Source organism: Delphinus delphis, chromosome 2, assembly GCF_949987515.2.
Source record: "Delphinus delphis chromosome 2, mDelDel1.2, whole genome shotgun sequence".
NCBI lineage: Eukaryota > Metazoa > Chordata > Mammalia > Artiodactyla > Delphinidae > Delphinus > Delphinus delphis.
Window position 1 is genome coordinate 50,337,638 of NC_082684.1, and position 22,459 is coordinate 50,360,096.

A 22,459-nucleotide genomic window follows, 5' to 3' on the forward strand; every position below is an offset into this window, starting at 1 on the left:
AGAATTGTACAGTTAGTTATAAGGAGACGGGATTTGGACTTAGACCTCTTAATGGCCAAAAGAGTGCTCTTTCTAACATATAATGTAGCCTTGTATTAATATGCCATTTATAGCCTAAACTAGCACTCCTTTTTCAGATATTTGCCGCCTTTCAAGATCAGAACTTAAGCTAAATTAATAACGTGGAATTTTATGTTCAATAGGATATTGGTGGGGGGGTGTCATAGAGCTCTTTTGAGGTTCCTAAAATTGTATCATACAGCTGCCTACAAAACAGCCTTATGTCACACAGGAAGTAACTCACAGGTTACATTTTATTGAGAGAAACAAGGATAACATCATTGGCATCTGCAATGTGCCAGAAACTGTTACAAACTTTACATGTGGGATTTCATTTCATCTTTAAAACAAGTCAATGAGGTAGCTATTATCACCCTATTCATATTTATAAATGTATATACTCATAAACTTTTTATAATATAAAAAGTTATATATTTAGAAATAGGGTAGAAAAGTACAGTAGGTATTTCTCATGCTTTGTGACTGTCTTTGAAAACCCTTCCTACATCAGAGTAATCTCCCACATTGTGAATCTGGACTCCCCAAGGCAGAAGCCCAAACTCTCTTGCTCAGCACCTTGGCAGCTAGAGTGCAGGCTCTCCCAGGCAGGCGTACTCACACAAGTCTCAGTCAAAAAAAGAGCAGCATGAGGAAGCAGGTGCTGTGTTGACTCCATTTTTTCTGGCTTGGATGGTGACGAGGAGTCCGGTCTTCAGTGGCAGGAATGGTGGAGCGTCTTGTGTGTAGTGTCCACTCATCTACAGCACCAGTGGCAGCAGCACTGAGGTCTGGCTGAGGCAGTCCCGCACAGTGGTTTTGATATTGTTTCTGGCTGCGTAGGCTCCAGATCTGACTCTCCCAGAGATTCTCCAAACTATTTAATATCCCTTAATAAATCCTTACACTAGCTAGTTTAAGGAACTAGTGGCTTCTGTGGTTGGCAAGTAAGATCCCAGTTCCCAAATCAAAACCACAATGGGATATCACCTCAGTCCCATTAGGATGACTACTATGAAGGAAAGAGGGGGGAGGAAGGGAAGGGAGAGGAAGGGAGGGCAGGGAAGGAAAAAAATGTTGGCAAGGATGTGGGAAAATAGGAACCCTGTGCACTGTTGGTAGGAATGTAAAATGGTATAGTTGCTGTGAAAAACAGTATGGTGGTTCTTCATAATTACCATATGACCCAGCAATCCCGCTTCTGGGTAGGTACCAGAAAGACTGAAAGCAGTGTCCTGAAGAGATATTTGTGCACCTATGTTCGTAGTAGCGTTATTCACAGCAACTGAAATGTGAAAGGTACATACAGTAGTCAAAATCACAGAGAAAGCAGAAGGGTGGTGGCCAGAGGCTGTGGGTGGAAAGAAGGGGAAGTTATTCTTTAATGGGTACAGAGTGTCCATGTGCAAGATGAAGAGGGTTCTGAGATATATGATGATGATGGTTGCACAACACTGAAAGCACTTAGTACCACTGAACTGTCCACTTAAAACTGGTTAAGATGGTGTGTTGTGTGAATTTTACTACAATTTTTTTTAAAAGGTTGACAGTACCAAGTGCTTGCCTGGATCTGGAGCAACTGGAACTCTCACATATTTCTGATGGGAATGCCAAATGGTATGGCCATTTTGAAAAAACATATGGCAGTACCTCAGAAACTTAAACATACATTTACCATACAATCCAGCCGTTCCAATTCTCAATATGTACCCAAAAGAAATGAACACATATGCCCACAGAAAAATTTATTCACAAACAGGTGTCAGCGATGGAGGAAATGGCAACATGAAGGATACTTGTAGTGACAGAACTGTTCTGTAGCTTGACTTTATCAATGTGATATCACCCAGTTGTGATACTGTACTATAGTTTTGCAAAATGTTATCATTGGAGGAAACGGGAAAAGAAGTTTATGAGATCTCTACGTGAATCTAGAATTATCTCAAATTAGAAAGGTTAATTTTTTAAAAACTTTTTAAAAAATTATTTATTTATTTTTGGCTGCTTTGGGTCTTCATTGCTGTGCACGGGCTTTCCCTAGTTGTGGCAAGTGTGGGCTCCTCTTTGTTGCGGTGCGCAGGCTTCTCATTGCAGTGGCTTCTCTTGTTGCGGAGCACCGGCTCTAGGCGTGTGGGCTTCAGTAGTTGTGGCACACAGGCTCAGTAGTTGTGGTTCGCACGGGCTCTGGAGCGCAGGCTCAGTAGTTGTGGCACACGGGCTTAGTTGCTCTGCGGCATGTGTGATCTTCCCAGACCAGGCCTCGAACCTGTGTCCCCTGCATTGGCAGGTGGATTTTTAACCACTGAGCCACCAGGGAAGTCCCTAGAAAGGTTAATTCTTTAAGAAAACAAACAAAAAAATCCCAGACCAATACACGAATTTTCCTGGTTTCACACAACCAAAAAAGCATATACCCCAGAGATGAACCCAGGTCTGGTTCGTCCTCCATCACATGCTGTCTCCTTTCTTAGAGATCATCCCATGGGAAGCATGATGTGGTGGGAAGAGTGTGCTCTGCCAGTGGAAAGTGCTGGCTTCCTGAGTAGAAACCCTGGGAGTGTTTCTTAGTTCTCTGAGTGACGAAAAAGATGTTTTTCCTTGATTGATAGGTGTTAAGTGAATCTATAAATGTACATATGTTGTCAGTAAAGTATTAAATACATTTTAGTGTAAATGAAATTCCCACCTGAAAAGAAAACAGTATACAGAGATCATTAGTATCATAACAATAATAACAATTAAAGCTAACATGATTAGAGCACTCATTTATGTTCACAACTTTAAGAGGTAGCTGATTTCTAGGTTGCAGATGGAACAAATGAAGCCTAAGGAAGTTGAGTAACTTGCCTCACAGATGGTTCAGAGCAGAGCTGGATTTGATCCCAGGCAGTCTGGCTCCAGAGTTCATCCTCTTAATGGAAACCTCAGGTGAGATGATACTGTAGAAAAAGAAATATGTTGCTGGTGAAGGATTTCTTATCATTTAGCGGGAATATTGTTTAAATTCGTATTTTTTACAGGGACCTACATGTGGATTCACTTTAGATGCTTCACAATAATATCTCACTACTAATATTTGACAATGAGCCATTCTTATGAAAGCTATTTACAAGAACAGGATTTCCCATGTGGTGGTAACTATGATCTTCATTTAATCCTTGGCATGCATGCAGCTTAAAGATGACTTTATGAAACTATTTAGATCTTTTGGATCAATGGACGCCTAAAAATTCAATGTGAAATGTATCTAGGGTGGGTGCCAAAAATATTCTTTACTTATTCTTTAAGTAAAGAATATTTTTAAAATGCAAATAATTTCTACTTCCTGCCCTCCTCCTCCACCTTGTCACACACGTGAATATTTGTTTTGATACTGGGTTTTCTTTTTTTTTTTTCCGCTGTACACGGGCCTCTCACTGTTGCGGAGCACCGTTGTCCGGAGCACAGGCTCCGGACGCGCAGGCTCAGCGGCCATGGCTCACGGGCCCAGCCACTCCGCAGCATGTGGGATCTTCCCGGACCGGGGCACGAACCCGTGTCCCCTGCATCGGCAGGAGGACTCTCAACCACTGCGCCACCAGGGACGCCCCAAGTAAATTGTTCTTTCTTTTTTATTTTTTGCGGTATGCGGGCCTGTCACTGTTGAGGCCTCTCCCGTTGCGGAGCACAGGCTCAGCGGCCATGGCTCACGGGCCTAGCCACCCCGCGGCATGTGGGATCTTCCCGGACCAGGGCACGAACCCGTGTCCCCTGCATCGTTAGGCGGACTCCCAACCACTGCACCCCCAGGCAAGCCCTGATAACTGGGTTTTCTTAAGGCAGATTTACACTTCTTTAACCATGTAATTAGAGCTATTTAATTTAAAGCCACAGTGTGGTACAACAGGTGGAAAGAATACAACTCAGAATTGAGACATAGGTTCTAGCCCTGTTTGTTGCCTAGGACAATTTTTTTTTTAACATCTTTATTGGAGTATAATTGCTTTACAATGGTGTGTTAGTTTCTGCTTTATAACAAAGTGAATCAGCTATATGTATACATATATCCCCATATCCCCTCCCTCTTGCGTCTCCCTCCCACCCTCCCTATCCCACCCCTCTAGGTGGTCACAAAGCACTGAGCAGATCTCCCTGTGCTATGCGGCTGCTTCCCACTAGCTATCTAGTTTACATTTGGTAGTGTATATATGTCCATGCTGACAAAGGATTAATCTACAAAATTTGGTTTTTTGACTCCTAAAAAGTCATTTAGATTTTTGGTAGCTGTTTCCTCAAATGCCAAATGTGCCCTCTCTCCTTCACAGAACCTGGTGAAGTGTTTTGAGAAGCAAAAAGTACAATGTGAATTCCAGCCCTCCAAGGTCTATCTCACTTCCTCCAGGGAAGACACTCGCTGGGAGGGGAGGCAGGAGAGCAGGCTGTGCACGATGACACAGTGCTTGGTCTCCGGAAAGTCTCTTCTCAGCCTCCAGAGCCCAGCGTGGTATCTGACCCAGGTCAGCACCCAGCAGAAGTCTGCTTTCCAAACAGCTATTTCTGTGCCATGGCTTTAAGCTGAAGTTCACAAAGTAATTTATGTTCTTTCTTATTTATTGTCTCATAAATTTTTTTTGACATTTACCTTTTCCCTAGAATGTAATGATTCAAAAATCATACAAGCCCAGAAATGTACATAGACTGTCTACAATTAAGTGTGGTTAGCAATCATCTGTCCAGAGTGGCAGAGATGTACACCATGAGATCTGGAGACTTGTCTCCTGAAGAAGGATCACCGTGTACATTGTCTCACACACTGGTGGCCCAGGGCCAACCACATAAACCCTCCGGGGTTTCATGTTAATCTTGCTGAGCCCTCACAGTATTTGGGTTCGTTGGCAAAAGTACCGGGTGGTTGTTTTAAAATCTGAAGATGCTAAAAATGTATTGACGTTGTTAAAGGTAGACTCAGAAACAAAGAAAGCTTTTAGAAGAAGAGGTGCTTTAAAAGAATGGCTTATCATATATAAAATGCAATGAGTACCTAAAGGGAAAAATACACACAAAATAACTAAGGTTATGGTGATTAGGGATGAAAACACTTTATTCTGTTTTTGGTTGGGTCCACATAGAAAGTCAAGGATGACTTTTATTTAAATTGACTTTCCAGTATTTACACTGATTCACCTTTACTATCTCCAGATAAGGGAGAAAGTTATTTACACACACCCGGTTTTGTGACGTTTAAGCAGTGGCTGTTCAGGAAGAACCTGTCTGACACTTGGCTTCTCTTTAAGTTGTTCACAAGGTGTTCTTAGTTGTTGTAACTCCATTCGCCACTACAGCATGGGCTTTGGAAACAGGTGGAGTCGGGTTCGAAACCTGCTGTCGGCCTGGGATAGCTGGGTGGTCTTGACTACGGGGACCAACCTCTCAGAGCCTCAGCTGCTTCTTTAGTAAGATGGGGTAGTTAATAATGCCGACCAGTTAACAAATCCAACCATATAAGATTGTTATAAAGATTAGAGATAATAAAGATATTGAGCCTGAAACGTAAGTACCCCTACAGGGTAGTTATGAACTCTTTTCTGTATGTGCCCTGGAAACAATTTCTAAATCCACTTAAAGCAGAGAAAGGAAATTCAAGTATTTCCTCAAGCGGCTGTATAGCGTCATTTTAAGATCACAGCGACCAAGCTCACTTTTCCTTACAGGAAGCATAATTGGGGGTGGCGGGGAAGCTTGAACCATTGCCCTGGTTTCAGCACTCAGATGAGGCCCCAGGATTCTGCCCAACCTCACAGAAGTTTGCTCTTCAGAGTTGGGAACTGCACACAGAGGAATTTGTTGAGCCACTGTGATAAGGAAGCGTAATGACAAGACTTACCTTCCTGGCAACTTAAAAAAAGGAGGGTACTACATTGCGTGTAATATGTACTTTGGGTCAACTCCCAATGTCCTATACATTAACTCAAGAATCCTGACAACCACTTCTACTGTGTTAGGTAGTACTAGCAAACGGGCTAGGAGCAAAGGGTCTGTAGTCAGACTGCCTTCATTCCTGTCCCCACTTCACAACTCGCTAGTTTTGTGTCCTTAGACACGTGACTTATCCATTCTAAAACTCACTTTCCTCATCTGAAACCCAGGATAATATTGATGCCCATCTCCTAGGGTTGTTGTAAGGCTCATACATAAATATTCTTAGCTTAACGCCTGCCACGAAGTAAGCACTAGTTAAATAATTATTGCTGTTGTTGGTTGGCCAACAGTCCCTATCTTGCACAAAATCAAACACCAGTAAGAAGGTAGAAGTGCTGGTCTTCTGACTCCAAATCCCAGGCTCTTTCTCTTACCATGTGTTACTCTACTGAATGTTTATTGCTTTCTTAAATGATTAAAATACCACAGTGCTGTTTGTGTTATCCAGGGGCACTGAAGTATTCTCTCTAATTATGCAGAGGTGCAAATCAAAGATCGCTCCAAGTAGAAAATCATAACATTGTTTCGCTGTTCTTTGCGCTTGCTTGAGAAAAAGAACCCACGTATCAGACCATTTCTCACCCTCCCAGGAACTCTGCTTCCTGGGAGTTACAATTCTTTGATATCAAAACCAGTTCCAGTCGTGCCAGCTGAAAGGGCTGACTGCATTTTGACAGCGTAGAGGCCATAGCATTCTCTCTGTTTGGGGCCAAGTGGTGACGTCAACTGTTTGTCTCCCTTTTAAAGTTGTTCTCTCGTATTTTGCTCCAACTTCCTCCAAATACGACTGGTACAACTGCAGGTGCCACCAGCTCTCTGGCTCATTGCTTAGTTAGGCTTAAATGACTGTGCGCTTGCTCCCTGCTTCCCTACTGGGCTTGGCACAGCTCCAGGCTGCTTGGGTACTGAAGCCTGTGAAGTCCATGAAGTTGGTTTTCCAGACTAACTTTAACCTGGAATGAACTTCAGACAAGGTAGCTCTGGAGAAATTCATATTGACTTTCCTACCTCATTTACAAATAATTTTTCAAATTGTCAAAGAGAAACATTCACCGACATAGACCATACCCTGGGCCATAAAACAAACCTCAACACGTTTGAAAGAAATTAAATCACACAAAGGGATTTCTCTGAAAGCAATGGAATTAAACTAGAAATTGATAGCAGAAAGATATCTGGAAAATCTGTTTTAAAAAAGTTGGAAATTAAAACAGCACAGTTCAGAATAGCCCATGGTTCAAATAGGAAGTCATGAAGGAAATTATAAAATATTCTGAGCAGAATGAAAATGAAAGTACAACATATCAAGATGTCTGGGATGCATTTAAAGTCGTAGTTAGAGGAAATTTTATGGCATTAAAGGCTTATATTAGCAAAGAAGAAAGATCTAAAATTAATGATCTCTGGGACTTCCCTGGTGGTCCAGTGGTTAAGGCACCACGCTCCCAATGCAGGGGGCCCAGGTTCGATCCCTGGTCAGGGAACTAGACCCCACCTGCCACAACTAAGAGTCCGCATACCGCAACTAAAAGATCCTGCATGCCACAACTAAATATCTCGCATGTCGCACGAAGATCCCACACGCGGCTATGAAGATCCTGCGTGCCGCAACTAAGACCTGGCACAGCCAAATAAATACTTAAAAAATAATAATAAAATAAAATTAATGGTTTAAGATTTCATCTTAAAAAACTAGAAAACGTAGCTAAAAGCAAAGCAAGGTGAAGGAAGAAAATAATAAAGAGATGAAATCAGTGAAATTGAAAAACCACAGAGGAAATCAATTAAGTCAAAAGCTGTTTCTTTTAAAAAATCAACAAAATTGGTAAGCCTTAGTCAAACTGATCAGGAAAAAGAAGGAAAAAACCCCCCAAATTACTAACATCAAAAATGACAGAGAGGAGGGCTTCCCTGGTGGCGCAGTGGTCGAGAGTCTGCCTGCCGATGCAGGGGACGCAGGTTCGTGCCCCAGTCCGGGAAGATCCCACATGCCGTGGAGCGGCTGGGCCCGTGAGCCATGGCCGCTGAGCCTGCGCGTCAGAAGCCTGTGCTCCGCAATGGGAGAGGCCGCAACAGTGCGAGGCCTGTGTACCCCCGCCCAAAAAAAAAAAAAAAAAAGAAATAGATACCCTGAATAGTCCTATATTTTATATAATAAAGAAGTAGAATTTGTAATTAAAAACATTTCAAAAATGAAAATTCCAGATGGCTCTACTGGCATATTTTACCAAACATTTAAGGAATAAATAATACCAATTTAATATAAACTTCTCCAGAAGATAAAGGAGAAGGAAACACTTGCCAACTCATTTTATGAGATCAGCATTACCTTGATACCCAAACCAGACAAAGTCATGAAAATTAAACTATTAATATCTCTCAGAAACAATGTAAAAATCCTTAATAAAATATTATTAATAAACTCCAGCAGTGTATCAAAATGATAGAACACCATAACCAAACTGGTTTTATCCCAGGAATGTAAGGTTGGTTCAACATTTTAAAATCAATCACAGTAATTCACTATATCAACAGACTAAACAAGAAAAGTCATTATTTCAACAGATGCAGAAAAGTATTTGACAAAATTCTCCATCCATTCATTATTAAAAACAAAACAAAACAAAACAAAAAAACACCTTTCAGCAAATTGCAATTAAAAAGAACTTTCTCTGGACTTCCCTGGTGGTCCAGTGGTAAAGAACCTGCCTTCCAATGCAGGGGACACGGGTTCGATCCCTGGTTGGGGAAGTAAGATCCCACATGATGCGGGGCAGCTAAGCCCACGCGCCACAACTACTGAGCTCTCACGCCTCAACGAGAGAGCCCGTGTGCCACAAACTACAGAGCCCACATGCTCAGGAGCCTGCACACTGCAACTACAGAGCCCATGCGCCCTGGAGCCTGCGTTCCACAACTAGAGAGAGAAAACCTGCACGCCACAAGTAGAGAGAAGGCTGTGTGTGCCACAACGAAGAGCCCGCGCCACAACAAAGGATCCTGCACGCCTCAGGGAAGACCCCGCATGCCACAACTAAGACCTGACGCAGTCAAAAAATAAATAAATATTAAAAAAAGAACGTTCTCAATCTAATAAACAGCTTCTGTGTTAGTTCTATATTGCTGTGTAACAGCCCCAAAACATAAATGTCAAACAATGATTATCTCACAGTCTCTGGAAGCTGGGAATCTAGGTATGACTTAGCTAGGTGCCTCCGAATCAAGGTCTCTTACAAAAGTGAACTTATGTTGTCAGCTACGAGCTCATCTGGAGACTCACTGGAGCAGGAGCAGGGGTGGTGGTAGGGAGATCCACTTCCAAGCTCACTCACAAGATTGTTGGCAGCATTCAGTTCCTCACAGAATACTGCACTGAGTGACTATGTTCTTCTTGGCTGTTGGTCGCCTCAATTCCTTGCCATAGGGCAGCTCACAACATGGCATCTGGATTCCCTCAGAGGCAGTGAGCAAGAGAGTACAAGAGAGTACTCACGGCAGAAATCACAGTCTCTTTGTAACCTAATCTCAAAAGTGATATTCCATTACTTTAAACATATTTTATTCCTTAGAAGCAAGTCAGTAGGTCAAGCCTACACTGAATATACAAGGGGAGTATACAGGGCATGAATACCATGAGGCAGGGATCATTAAGGGCCATCTTATAGACTGCCTACCACAACCTCTACAAAGAAATCTAGTTAGTGCAGGATACCTAGTGGTGCAAGATTGAATGTTTTCCTCCTAAGATCAGTAATAAGGATGTCTGCTCTCACCACTCCTATTTGATATTACACTGGAGGATGGACATACCAAGTGCAATAAGGCAAGAAAAAGAAAGAAAAGGCATACCAGTTAGGAAAAACTAAAACTGTCCCTATTTGTAGATGACTGTCTACATAGAAAACCTCAAGGAATTTACAAAAACCTTCTAGAACTTGTAAGTAAGAAAACGCAAATCAGCATATGAAAAACTGCTCAATGTTAGTCATTAGGGGAATGCAAATTAAAACCACAAGAGACCATTACCCACCTTTTAGAATGACTGAGTCAAAAGAACTGAATACCAAGTGTTGGCAAAGAGGCAGAAATTGGAACATTGCTGGCAGGAATGTAAAATGGTACAGTCACTTTGGAAAACATTTTGGCAGTCACTTACAGTAACACATACTTAACATATGACCCAGCAGTACTCCTAGGTATTGTTTTCCCAAGAGAAATGAAAACATATGTTCACACAAAAGACCATTCATGAATATTTACAGTGGCTTGGTTTATAATCACCCAAACTGGAAACAACTCAAATGTTCTTCAACTGGGAGTGGATAAACAATATCCATACAATGGAATAGTACTCAGTAATAAAAAGGAATGAACTACTGATAAATGCAACAATATGGATGAATCTCAAATATATTAATACTAAGTGAAAGAAGATTAGCCTCAAAAGGCTACATAATGTATAATTCCATTTATATGACATACTGGAAGAGGCATAACTATAGAGACAGAAAACACATCAATGGCCGCCATTTGCAAACCATTTTTGGGAGGTTCACCTCCAGCCCATCCCTGGACTCCATCTATATGCCACTCCATTTTCAAGGCAGCTACCAATCTCTCTCCTCCCAGCTCCAGCTCCTTCCTGAACCCTATCCTGATTTACATTTAGTGGCATGCTGCTTGGCGCAGGATTGGTCCCCGTTTAGTAGGCAGTATGCAAATTTTCTCTCCTTAGCTATTGCTTCCAGGCAACACCCATCTCAATGCTGGACATATGGAGTGGGATAGATGATAAAGTACTGAGGCAATCTGCCCAGTGGCGAATTACCCTATTTCGTGATTTCCTCCAAGCCCGTTAATTTTCCATCATTGTGCTCCGTTCGACCTGAGCGAGTAGGAGCCAGCCGGGAGAAGGATGTAAATAAGGAACGTAAGATAGGGCAGGCTCTGTAAGCCTCCATCTCCCACATTATAAGCCCAGCTCTAGTGGAAGTCAATGGTCAAGCACCGCCCCACCCCACCCCACCTCCCAAGCTAGTGGGGGTACGTGCAGACTCTAACCAATTTCAGTCATCGTACTGTCATCATACTTCCTCTTTTCCTCTCCCCCTTTCTCTCATTCATTCATTACTGGCTGCTACAGCACTGACCAGGAGAGACACAGAAGCTGCCCTCAAGGCATTCACAGTCTCGCGGAGAATACAGGGGAGTAATCACAGTTATCACACGGTGTGGCGCAGGCTGCGTGGGGTGAGGGGCTCCTAGCGCAGGCGTCTTCCCGGCAGACTCTGCCAGAGCTGCGTCTTCCACGACCTGCTGGAGTTTGCAATCTTGCAGGCCTCCTCTCCCCGGCAGAGGGACGTGCAGGGACCCGGGCCCACGTCCAGAACAGCTTCTCCCGGGCTCCGAGGCAGCCCACCAGGGCCTTTCGCCGCAGCAAGGACGGCGACCGGGTCCGGGAGGGAGGCCGGGGCGCTGCGGCCCCGCCCTGGCCAGGCCGGAGCGGGGGGCGGTTCCCATAGGGATCGCGGGCCGGCCGGCCGGCCGCGACCGAGCTGGGCGGGAGCCGGCGAGGCAGGAGCTAGCCGGCCCGACAGCTGCGGCGCCGTGAGTCCTGGGCGGGGAGGGAGGCGCGGGCCGGGCCGCCACGTGGCGCCGCTCGAGGCTGCGCGGCGGGGGCTGGGGCGCGGGTGGGAAGCCGAGGCGGCGCTGGCGGGCTTCCCCGCGGCCGCGCAGCAGCGGCGGGGCGGGAGAGGTGGCCCCGCCCAGCGGCGGGACGGCGCGTCCCTGCTTCCCACAGAGCTCCGGGCCCGCCTCAGGAGGCGCGGGGCGCGGGGCGCGCGCCTCGCAGGGCTCTCCCCTCCGGCGGGGCCTCGCCGCCGCCGCCCGCGAAGGGAAATGAAACCCGATATTAGAATCGGGGAAGCCCTTACCCTTCCCAGTCCTCCAGCCAGCTCATGTGTCTTAGATCGGATGAATTTACCATTAAAAAGATAGATTGTCTTACAACTCAGTTCGTTTTAGGATGACGGGTTACATTTTAACTTGCAGGGTATATAACAGACGATTAAACTTGAGTTATCAAAGGCAGCTGACTCCAGGCTGTCACCCTTGATCAAGTGGCCACGGCTGAGGGGCGAGGCTTTAAGGGAATGGGTCGGTTCCTAATTCTGTAACGAGTGCCGTCTTCTGTTCTAGGTCCTTGACAAAGACCCATCGCTGAGTGAAGCTCTAGTGCAGTGTGTTCATGCCAAGATTTTATAAGCGACATTTTCAAACTATGTGAAGATCCGTTTAAAAAAGATTTATTCTTCTGTGATGGAGAAGTATGAAAAAATTGGGAAAATTGGCGAAGGATCCTATGGAGTTGTTTTCAAATGCAGAAACAGGGACACGGGTCAGATTGTGGCCATCAAGAGGTTTCTGGAATCAGAAGATGACCCTGTCATAAAGAAAATCGCCCTTCGAGAAATCCACATGCTCAAGGTAATGGATTTTTTTTAAATTAATTTATTTAGGCTGTGTTGGGTCTCCATTGCTGAGTGCACGCTTTCTCTAGTTGCGGCGGGGGCTACTCTTTTTTTTTTTTTTTTTTAACATCTTTACGGGAGTATAATTGCTTTACAATTTTGAATTTGAAGTGGATCAGCTATATGCATACATATATCCCCATATCCCCTCCCTCTTGTGTATCCCTCCCACCCTCCCTATCCCACCCCTCTAGGGGCTACTCTTCGTTGAGATGCACGGGCTTCTCCTTGCAGTGGCTTCTCTTGTTGTGGGGTACCGGCTCTAGGCACTCAGGCTTCAGTAGTTGTGGCTCGCGGGCTCTAGAGCGCAGGCTCAGTAGCTGTGGCGCTCGGGCTTAGTTGCTCTGCTGCATGTGGGATCTTCCCAGACCAGGGATCGAACCCCTGTCCCCTGCATTGGCAGGCAGATTCTTAACCACTGGGCCACCAGGGAAGTCCTGGTAATGGATTCTTTAAAGTGAAGCTTCAGGGACTAACAAAATTAAAGTGAGTCGTGTTATGTGAAATAAATGCCTTGAGATGTGGCCACATCTCCTTCCTTCACGGACTTCTGTCCTCAGTGACACAAATGGGACATCTGTGCGCGAGTCACCAAGTATATAGTGAATTATAAAGTGGAGACGTTAAGTGCAGGGAACGATGGTATTCACTTTCAGACTTGCTGTGGAATATTTTATTTTTCTTCCCAGTGGCTTCTTTCCCATGTCACCTGTAGATCTGGTTCATGAAAAGCCATCAACTTTTATAGTACAGGAACTTTCCATGATTTTTAAACTTCTAGACTAGCTTCTGTTGATGTTCTGAGTCCATGAAGAGAATTAATCATTCACCTGTTTTCAAACAGCTAGAAAGCTGACAGGTTTTCATTATGCCTCACATCTACCTACGGCTGACCTTTATAACGTCTTGTCTCTAGAAGAAGGATTTTTCTCAAAAAAGTGAAATGATTGCTTTAAAAATGTTCATCAGTTAACTCTTGGAGACCATGACATGGGGGGGGAGGGGAGTTGTTTATTATAAGCTGAAAGTATTTTTTTCCTGGAATGGAAATGAAGAAGGAAAGTATCTTTCCTTCTTTTCTGAATTTCTGTGAAGATGAAACCCAAATCCTACCCTACGTAGAATGCGTCCTGTAATGAATGCAGTGTGGGTTAACTTTCAACAGATTAACTTTCTCTGTAGGGGTTTAAACAGTTAGGGCCTCTGTGTTCTGACAAGTACAACTAACTATCCAACAAGGAAAGAGCAACCTCGTGCGAGCTCAATGGAACATCCAGGGGATTTTCTATCATCTTTGCTTCTCCAGACCTCTCTAAAAGTCTTCTTCTCCCCATGAATTGCGTGTGTGGGGTTATCTCTGGATAAGGACCCCAAATGGGAAGTGGAGGGCTTTGGATAAGTTAAAACGGGTGGGGAAGACTTTCTCTATTTGGGTCTAGGACATTCTTTACCAACTGGATGTTGTCAATTCTGAGAAGACACTTCCAAAGCCCCTGTGAAGTACTCCCCTAGGAAAGCGCGAGACAAGCAGTGTTTGCCCATCCCACTGCCTGGTTGCCCTGCCCTCCCCACTCTCTACACAGGGAGAGAGAGGGTCTCACTGTTTCTCTGGCGCCCATGGATGTTTTTCACTTTCTCAGGCTTTCCCTAGCGGAGAAGGTGATAATTGTATTTCAAAGGGCCCATTTACTCCAAAGAAAAGCCAGTCTGTTTCTAGTGGAGAGATACTCTTTTTCTGATTCTGAAGGTCACCTGCGAGCGCCTCTCTGAAACCTCTCGCTATTCTTTAGCAATACGGTGTTTACGAGTTTAGTCCCTGAATTACTTCAGTTCCCCCAGGATGGGGACCTCGCCTCTAGATCTCTGTATCAACCACTTGGCACGTAATACCAATAAATGTTATTGTTGGATTGAAAAAAAGATGTTAACAAAATAAACTCTTAGGAAGGGTAGATGTTGCCAATAAATTAGGAAGTCAGATGTGTTCTCATGAGTAACTGAATATTGATGTCCTCTGAAGGATACAGTTGAGTGCACAGGAGCCTGAGTACAGAGCACACAGCACTCCATTCTCCAAAATCAAGTGCACAGCTGAGATGCCCCTGATCTGTATCAGGTGATAGGACTAGATTATCAGTAGAGCCTGTCCCATCAAGCCCTAACTTTTCAGAATTCTGTGATATTCCTAACACATAATGGGTGCTTAAATATTTGCTGGATAAATGAATTGAGGGTTTGTTAAATGAAGTCATACTTTCTCCACTTACTTATTCAGCAAATATTTATGGAGCTCCATTGTACCTAAAACAATGTTTATGTGAACTTGTACATCCTGTCTTTCAGATGCTTAACCGGTGGAAGATGAATTTCCCCTCAGCTCTTACACCCAATAGACTGGGTTCCTAATGGGCAGGGCCTGTGTCATTCACCTTGTCTCCCCGTGCCTGTCATGAACCCTCTAAATAAAGTGTTTGGAGGCTTGCTTGAACTAGACTTTGAAATGTTTAGGGAGACATGGAATAAGAGATAAGGCATTCAGGGCAGACAGTCTCTCCTAGGGAAAAAAGAGGTGCATAAGTGGAAAACAGTATATTGAAGGAACACAGGTAATAACCCCAAAGTCTTAGCCAAGATGCTGCTGGGCTAATAGGCCTGAGAGAAAAGAGAAGGAAAGGAAGCCAGCGTGCATTAGGAGGGGGTGTGAGGAATTTCTTGGAAAACAGGTCTGGCCCTGGGTTAAGTGATGATTAGCACATAGCTTCACCTTGGTCCCAGGTGGCCTTTGGGGTTTGGAGCCTGCCTTGGGGACATGTTGTTGTCCCTGAGAACAGGAAACTGCTGAGGTCTAAGCTAGTGTTTTAGGGTCCCATCTGAGCTGCATTCAAGGCAGAGCTCTAGGGCCCATGGAAGGGGAATACTAAACCAGAACCAAGCACAGTTCCATGGGCCCAGGTTCACGGGCTCAGGGGCTCAGTGAGTGTGAGTTCCTAGGAATTTCCTTGCATACCCCTCACAGAACTGGGGCTGTTAATGACCCCTGCTAAGGTCAAGAACTAGGAAGACTGAGGCTGAAGGTACCTCAGTGACCTTAGCAGGTGAGAACAAGCAAGGGCTGAGGCCCAGACTGCTCTTATTATGATAAGGAAAGCAAGAAAGGTAGATGAAGACCAGATGTAGAAGGCTTTGAATGCCAGGCTGAGGAGTCTGGCTTTCACGTGAAAAGAGGGAAGCCAGCCAAGATTTTTTATTAGAAAGTTATCATTTGCAGACTTTTGAATTTCATGGATCAGTAAAATTTCCAAAAAAAAATTTTTTTGTTTAGATTGGTCGGCATTTTAAGAAGCTGGGTTATCATCATCACTTCATAAATGAAAGGACGTTTTAATATTTTAGAAAAACTAGGAAAGACCCAATTTTAGGAAAAAAGCAGTCTTCCTGAGAGAGTAGTTGACAACTAAAACAACATCTCTCTATATATACATTTCTCAGGTGTGTGAGAGTGTATGAGTGTAGGGGTGTGTGTGTGTGTGTGTGTGTGTGTGTGTGAGAGAGAGAGAGAGAGAGGGATCATTGCCCTTATTTTTCTCATTTCACTATCCATTGATGAAAATGAAGACATCAGCTGTTTTGCGCAGCCTAAATTTCATGAAAGTTAGTACTATGTCTGCGAACAAAGAGACTCCCCAGATCAGATGATGTCCTACTTATAGGATCTATCTGATACAACGAAATACTAATACCACAAAAGAACTGAATGGTCCCTTGGATTTTTTTTCTTTTTTTTTTTTTGGCTGTGTTGGGTCTTCGTTGCTGCACACGGGCTTTCTCTAGTTACAGCAAGCAGGGGCTACTCTTCGTCATGGTGCATGGGCTTCTCATTGCGGTGGCTTCTCTTGTTGCAGAGTGCGGGTTCTAGGCAAGCAGACTTCAGTAGTTGCAGCATGAGGGCTCCGTAGTTGCAGAACGCAGGCCCTAGAGTGCATGGGCTTCAGTAGCTGTGGCACGTGGACTCAGTAGTTGTGGCACATGGGCTTAGTTGCTCCGCGGCATGTGGGATCTTCCTGGACCGGGGATCGAACCTGTGTCCCCTGCATTGACAGGTGGATTCTTAACCACTGTGCCACCAGGGAAGTCTATTAAGTTATAATAGAATTTGGCATGTATCTGTCCTCAGAGAATTGCTTGTATGTTTTTTAAACCATTAAATGGTTTAAACCATTTAAACCATTTTTAAAGCATTCCAAGCAAGGGGAAGAGTAAGAGGCCCCAAGGCAAGATCAAGTGAGGTGTTCTAGGTGTGTTCTAGTGTGTTCTAGGAGGAGCAAAGAGATGAGTGTGTCTGGAGCAGGGGAAGTGAGAAAGAGAGCCATAGGAGATGAAGTTAAAGAGATGAAGGGGTTAGATGTGAGGGCCCTGTGGGCCATGGTAGGGACTGTGGATTTTACTTTGAATGAGATGGGAGCCAGCAGAGGGTTTTGAGCAGAGGGGTGCCCTGGCATGACTTATACCCTAGAAGCGTTCCTCTAGCTGCTGGTTACTCCAGCTCCATGAGCAGGAAGTTCTTTTAGAAGACTGCTGATGTGATCCAGGTGTGAGGTGATGGGGTTTGGGTCAGAGGGGCAGCAGTGGAGGTGGTCAAATTCAAGATTTATTCTGAGAGAAGAGCGCATAGGAATCCGATGGTTGGATGAGGAATCACGAATGACTCCAAAGTTCTTCAATTGAGTACCTGGAAGAATGAAGAGATCATTCACTGTGATAGGGAGACCCAGGTGCAAATCTGGGGGAAAGGAAGTCAAAAGTTCTGTTTTGGATATGTTATATTTGAGGTGTAAACCCACTGTAAAGTGGGCAATTAAATGCACAAGTCTGGCATTCAGGGAAAAGTCCGGGTTGGAGTTACCACCATGGGGAATGGAGAGACAAGTACCAAAGATTGAGCCCTGGAGCTCCAACATCTGGAGGTCAGGAAGCTGAGGAACCAGCAAAAGAGGTAAGAAGGGGTGATCTTCAAGGCAGGAAAATCCCAAGAGCAATGTTCTTAAAAGCTGAGAGAAGGGAATTCCCTGATGGTTCAGTGGTTAGGACTCCGCACTTCCACTGCAGGGGGCCCAGGTTCGATCCCTGGTCTGGGAACTAAGATCCCATGAGCCGTGTGGTGTGGCCAAAAAAAAAAAAAAAAGCTGAGGGAAGAAAATGTTTCGAGAATGAGGGGGTTGCTCAATGGTGTCAAAGGTCACCTTTAGTACAGGCTTAGAATTAGCCATTGGCTTTGAAAATATGAGGGTCATTTGAGACCTTAATGAGAGCTATTTGGGTAGAGTGGTAGGGATGAAAGCTTCATCAGAGAGGGTTCAAGAGAGGATGAGAAGAGCAAAGTGAAGACAGTGATAAAGGCAACTCTTCTGAGGAATTTTATTATAAAAGGAAGCCAAGAAATGGGGCAGTGTGTGCTTGAAAGGATGTGGTGTCAAGAGAGAGTTTTTGAAGTTGTTTTTAATATGGAGAAATATGTATATTTGTATGCTAATGGAGGGAGAGAATTCCTGGAGCCATGACCTTGAGTTACCAACCTAGACCATGACCCAAAATAACTATTATAGCATACTAAAAGACCAGTTCATGGACCAGTTAGGAGATTAGGCCACCTCTTCTTTATTTGGAATGTTGCTAGGTTCTCTCCACACACTCTTCTTAGTCTTTATGTAACAGGACCCACAGGTGTCTTAAAGCTATTGGCCTAGAACTTCTTCTAGCGGGGTGTACGACATCTGATTTGTGTTGTGAGCCATGAACCCTTCAGGAGAGGGTTCAACCCTTTTCCATAACTAGGGTTCAAGCATATAAAGATACATTTTCCTAATTAATTAATTAATTTTGGCTGTACTGGGTCTTTGTTGCGGCGCTTGGGCTTCTCTAGTTGTGGCGTGCAGGCCCTGGAGCAGGGGTCCCCAACCCCTAGGAACAGGGCCACACAGCAGGCGATGAGCAGTGGGCGAGCAAGCAAAGCTTCATCTGGCGCTCCCCCATCGCCAGCATTACCACCAGAAACACCCCACACCCCACTCCCGGTTCGTGGAAAAATTGTCTTCCACGAGACCAGTCCCTCGTGCCAAAAAGGTTGGGGACCGCTGCTTTAGAGCGCGGGCTCAGTAGTTGTGGCACGCGTGCTTAGTTGCGGTATGTGGGATCTTAGTTCCTGGACCAGGGATGGAACCTGGGCCCCCTGCATTGGGAGCATGGACTCTTAACCACAGGACCACCAAGGAAGTCCCAGGCATATAAAGATATTTTGGATAGGAGGAGCCATGGTCATGACAGAAGCCAGGTTACAGAGAGAGAGAGAGAGAGAGAGAGAGAGAGAGAGAGAGAGAGACAGTCCCTGAAAGGAAATCATCTTAAATCAAGAAGTCTGGCATCACAGGCCTGTGGCAAGAAGTGGGTACTGCTTCTGCATAAAGCAGGTGGCTGTAATTGAACCCAGCCCCCTGGGGAATATCTGTGTGTCCAGCAAGAAAAGAACTGTGTGGTTCAAAACAAACACAAGCCAACCAACCCAGAATCATTGTATTTCTAAGGTCCCAAGCCTCTGTGCTACTGAACCTTCTCTCTGTGGGATGCAAATGGTAGAACTATTGGAAGAGGAATCAAAGAATTCCAGCCAGCAGCTATGAGGTTCCCTGGGCAGATGTTGGGCAGCGAGGCAGACGGTACAGGGGCCTTAGAGTAGATCAGACCAACATCAGTCAAAGTTTGACTATCCTCCTTCCATAAGATGAGAAAAGCAAGAGCAACAACAAGGAGATGGAATCATATTGCCATTTGGTGACTCAGTGGTCTTGGGTGAAACGCCAAGGATTGTTACCTAGGATGCACTAACTACGCTTACAAACCTTAGGAGGTGTGTCTTGTTATCCCGTTTTACTAATGGATGTAGGATGGTCGATGACTTGTCATGGCCTCCTGGTTAGTGACCTGGATACCGACACAGTTCTGTCTGTCCCCATGTCCATGCCCTGCTGCTCCCACACCTCAGAACCATCGTGGTACACCAAACGCTGTACTCTTTCTTAAGTCTCCCAGAGACTGGTCCTCAGGGCTTATCCCGCCCTTGCCTCCAGCGGGCCTTAGTGCTGAGACTCATGGCTTTTGTGGAAGCCTGGGGTTCTTACTGGAATATCAGTTTTTTCCAATTCTTATTCCTTAACTCTATAGATTATTTTAGCAGGCACAAGGTTATGGTTTGCTACCAACAAAGGTGGAGATAAGCATGGGGGAAAAGGTCCATTTAAAACTTTACTATAAACATTACAATAAAGTTCATTCATTCTTCATGAGAGCAGTGTCACCCCCAAGAAGATGAAAATTGGTTCTTAGGAGTTGGGTCCTAACATTTTTATTGTATAAAGCACAGATATACATATAGTACATATACATATATACAGTATATTTTTGGAATTAAAATTTCATTGAGAGATGATTAGGGAAAATGTGTAAAAAGACTCTTTTGAGTGACAGATATGAAAAAAAAAGGTCCATGGGGTATGGGAGGATGAGAATGTTGAGTGTATACTGTGTGCCAGAAACATGCTCTCATTTGACTGTAATTAAACATGAATAGTAGTAACCTGCTGAATGTTCAGAGCAGTCCCTGTTTTCCTACTGTCTCCTCACTTTCAGTAACTTCCAGCGAGGGCTTCCCTGGTGGCGCAGTGGTTGAGAGTCCGCCTGCCGATGCAGGGTACACGGGTTCGTGCCCCGGTCTGGGAAGATTCCACATGCTGCGGAGCGGCTGGGCCCGTGAGCCATGGCCGCTGAGCCTGCGCGTCCGGAGCCTGTGCTCCGCAACGGGAGAGGCCACGACAGTGAGAGGCCTGCGTACAGAAAAAAAACAAAAAAAAATTCCAGCGAGGCTGTGGGCTGTGTGACTGCTCGGGGACAGGAGCCACAGTTAGGAACTGCAGTTTCTGATCCGGCTCAAAGCTGTTGGGTGACCTTGGGCAAAAGCTCCAGTGCCCGCTGGAACCTGGCCCACCTTATTGCCATGATTTATGTCTCTGTTTGGCATTGCTTTGCTGACGTTGCTGAGGGTAGCAGGGTGCTTTGGGGACAAACACCGAAGAGCAGTCAAGCAGCCTTAAGGATGCCAGGGCAGGAAAGTAGAGGGTCCAAAAGAGCAGTAGCAAAGGAGAGAGGAGAGAGGAGGAGACAGGCGGAGCAGTAGAGAAAGGAGAAAGAAAGGCACAGGTGGGAAGGCAGACAGGTGGGGTTCCAAGGGGAGGAGGTGGAGGTGAAGCACTTCACGTGGTCTCCCCCGTTTCAAAATATCAGACCAGAAACACTGCTGGGCATATTACCATCCTGGTGACGGTAATGTGCCGCGGGAAGCAGGACTGTCAAGGTTCCCTGTTTTTCAAAGCATTTATGTAGTGCTTAATACCACGTGCTCTTGTGTCAAGGCCCCATTCCATGGAATGCTAGCAGAGTACCATGTAAATGCTCCCTAGCTTTAGAATCTAAGCAGAGTTTTCATAATTTCTGGAGGCTTCGTCTCCCCTAGTATTAGTTGAAGGAATATTTCCCCCGTATTAGTTGAATAGCATTTCCCAACTCAGTAGACGTCTCCAGGGGAAATCCTGTGACATCTTTAACAATTTAATCTTGCTGTGCCATTTCTAGGTCCCTTTTCTTCGTATTGCTTAATTGGCTTATTGAAACATAATAGATTAGTAACATATTTCTGTAACTTGTTTTAGCCATGTGCAGCATTCTCTGTTATGGTTTATGTGGGATTACAAACTCAAAAGTCTGTGGGGAATCACAATGGTAACATAAATGAGTGGAGTAGGCTGAATGCAAGACAAGATGGAGCAGTGGAGACTAGGGCAAACTGGAGACTGTCTTGTGGGAAGTGGGTGGCCACTGCCCACCCAGCTCACAGGCTACAAAGGGGCTAGACTTTCAGAGTCTTTTTTTTAAAGCCAGAGATCAAAATTTTGTGTAAAATCTCCTGGGTTTTCCCCCATAACTCTTGTTTTGAAAAAAAATTCAATATATATGCACACAAGAGGAAAGAATAATACAATGAATACCTACATATCTTTAACTAGATTCAGTAATCTAGTTAATTCTGACGTTAGAATTCTGCTTCATTTCTTTTCTATCTCTGTCTCTGTCTCACACACACACACACACACACACACACTTTTTTGGCTGACACACACACACACACACTTTTTTGCTAAGTATGCAGCATGAATCTCCTAGAATGTCCCAATGTCTCAATAATATATTATTATTATATATATTATAATGTATATGTGTGTATATATGTATATGTGTATATTTTAATCCAGGATCTAATCAGTGAGCATACATTGCATTTAATTGCCATGTTTCTATCGTCTTCTTCAATCTAAAACAGTATTCTAACTTCTTTTTAAATTGAAGTACTGTTGATTTAGAATGTTGTGTTAATTACTGCTGTACAGCAAAGTGATTCCGTTATACATATATATACATTTTTAAAATATTCTTTTCCATTATGGTTTATCATAGGGTACTGAATATAGTTCTCTGTGCTGTACAGTAGGACCATTCATCTGTCGATGGACATTTAGGTTGTTTCCATGTCTTGGCTGTTGTGAATAGTGCTGCTATGAACATAGGGGTCCATGTATCTTTTTGAATTATAGTTTTGTCTGGGTATATGCCCAGAAGTGGGATTGCTGGATCATATGGTAATTCTATTTTTAGTTTTCTGAGGAACCTCCATACTGTTTGCCACAGTGGCTGCACCAGCTTACATCCCACCAACAGTGTAAGAGGGTTCCCTTTTCTCCACACCCTCTCCAGCATTTTATTTGTAGACTTTTTAATGATGGCCATTCTGACTGGTGTGAAGTGGTACCTCA

General features: G+C 44.5%; 1 protein-coding gene, 1 long non-coding RNA gene and 1 other non-coding gene across 3 annotated transcripts in view; 2 read left to right on the forward strand and 1 right to left on the reverse strand.

Annotated features, from left to right (window-relative positions):
* Positions 1-307: 307 nt before the first annotated feature.
* LOC138413994 (uncharacterized) lies at positions 308-11,603 on the reverse strand. Its single transcript, XR_011246361.1, has 3 exons — positions 11,166-11,603; positions 2,905-2,996; positions 308-2,743 (listed from the first exon to the last, which is right to left on the reverse strand). It is a non-coding gene; the product is annotated as an uncharacterized lncRNA (long non-coding RNA).
* A 243-nt stretch (positions 11,604-11,846) lies between these two features.
* CDKL1 (cyclin dependent kinase like 1) overlaps positions 11,847-22,459 on the forward strand; it is a 60,180-nt gene continuing 49,567 nt past the window's right edge. Inside the window, exon 1 of the mRNA XM_060004590.1 lies at positions 11,847-12,501. Coding sequence (XP_059860573.1) covers positions 12,334-12,501 — 168 coding nt within the window. The 5' untranslated portion in view covers positions 11,847-12,333. The remainder of the gene's footprint in view (positions 12,502-22,459) is intronic.
* Positions 17,609-17,681, forward strand: TRNAG-UCC (transfer RNA glycine (anticodon UCC)). Its single transcript has one exon. It is a non-coding gene; the product is annotated as a tRNA-Gly (tRNA).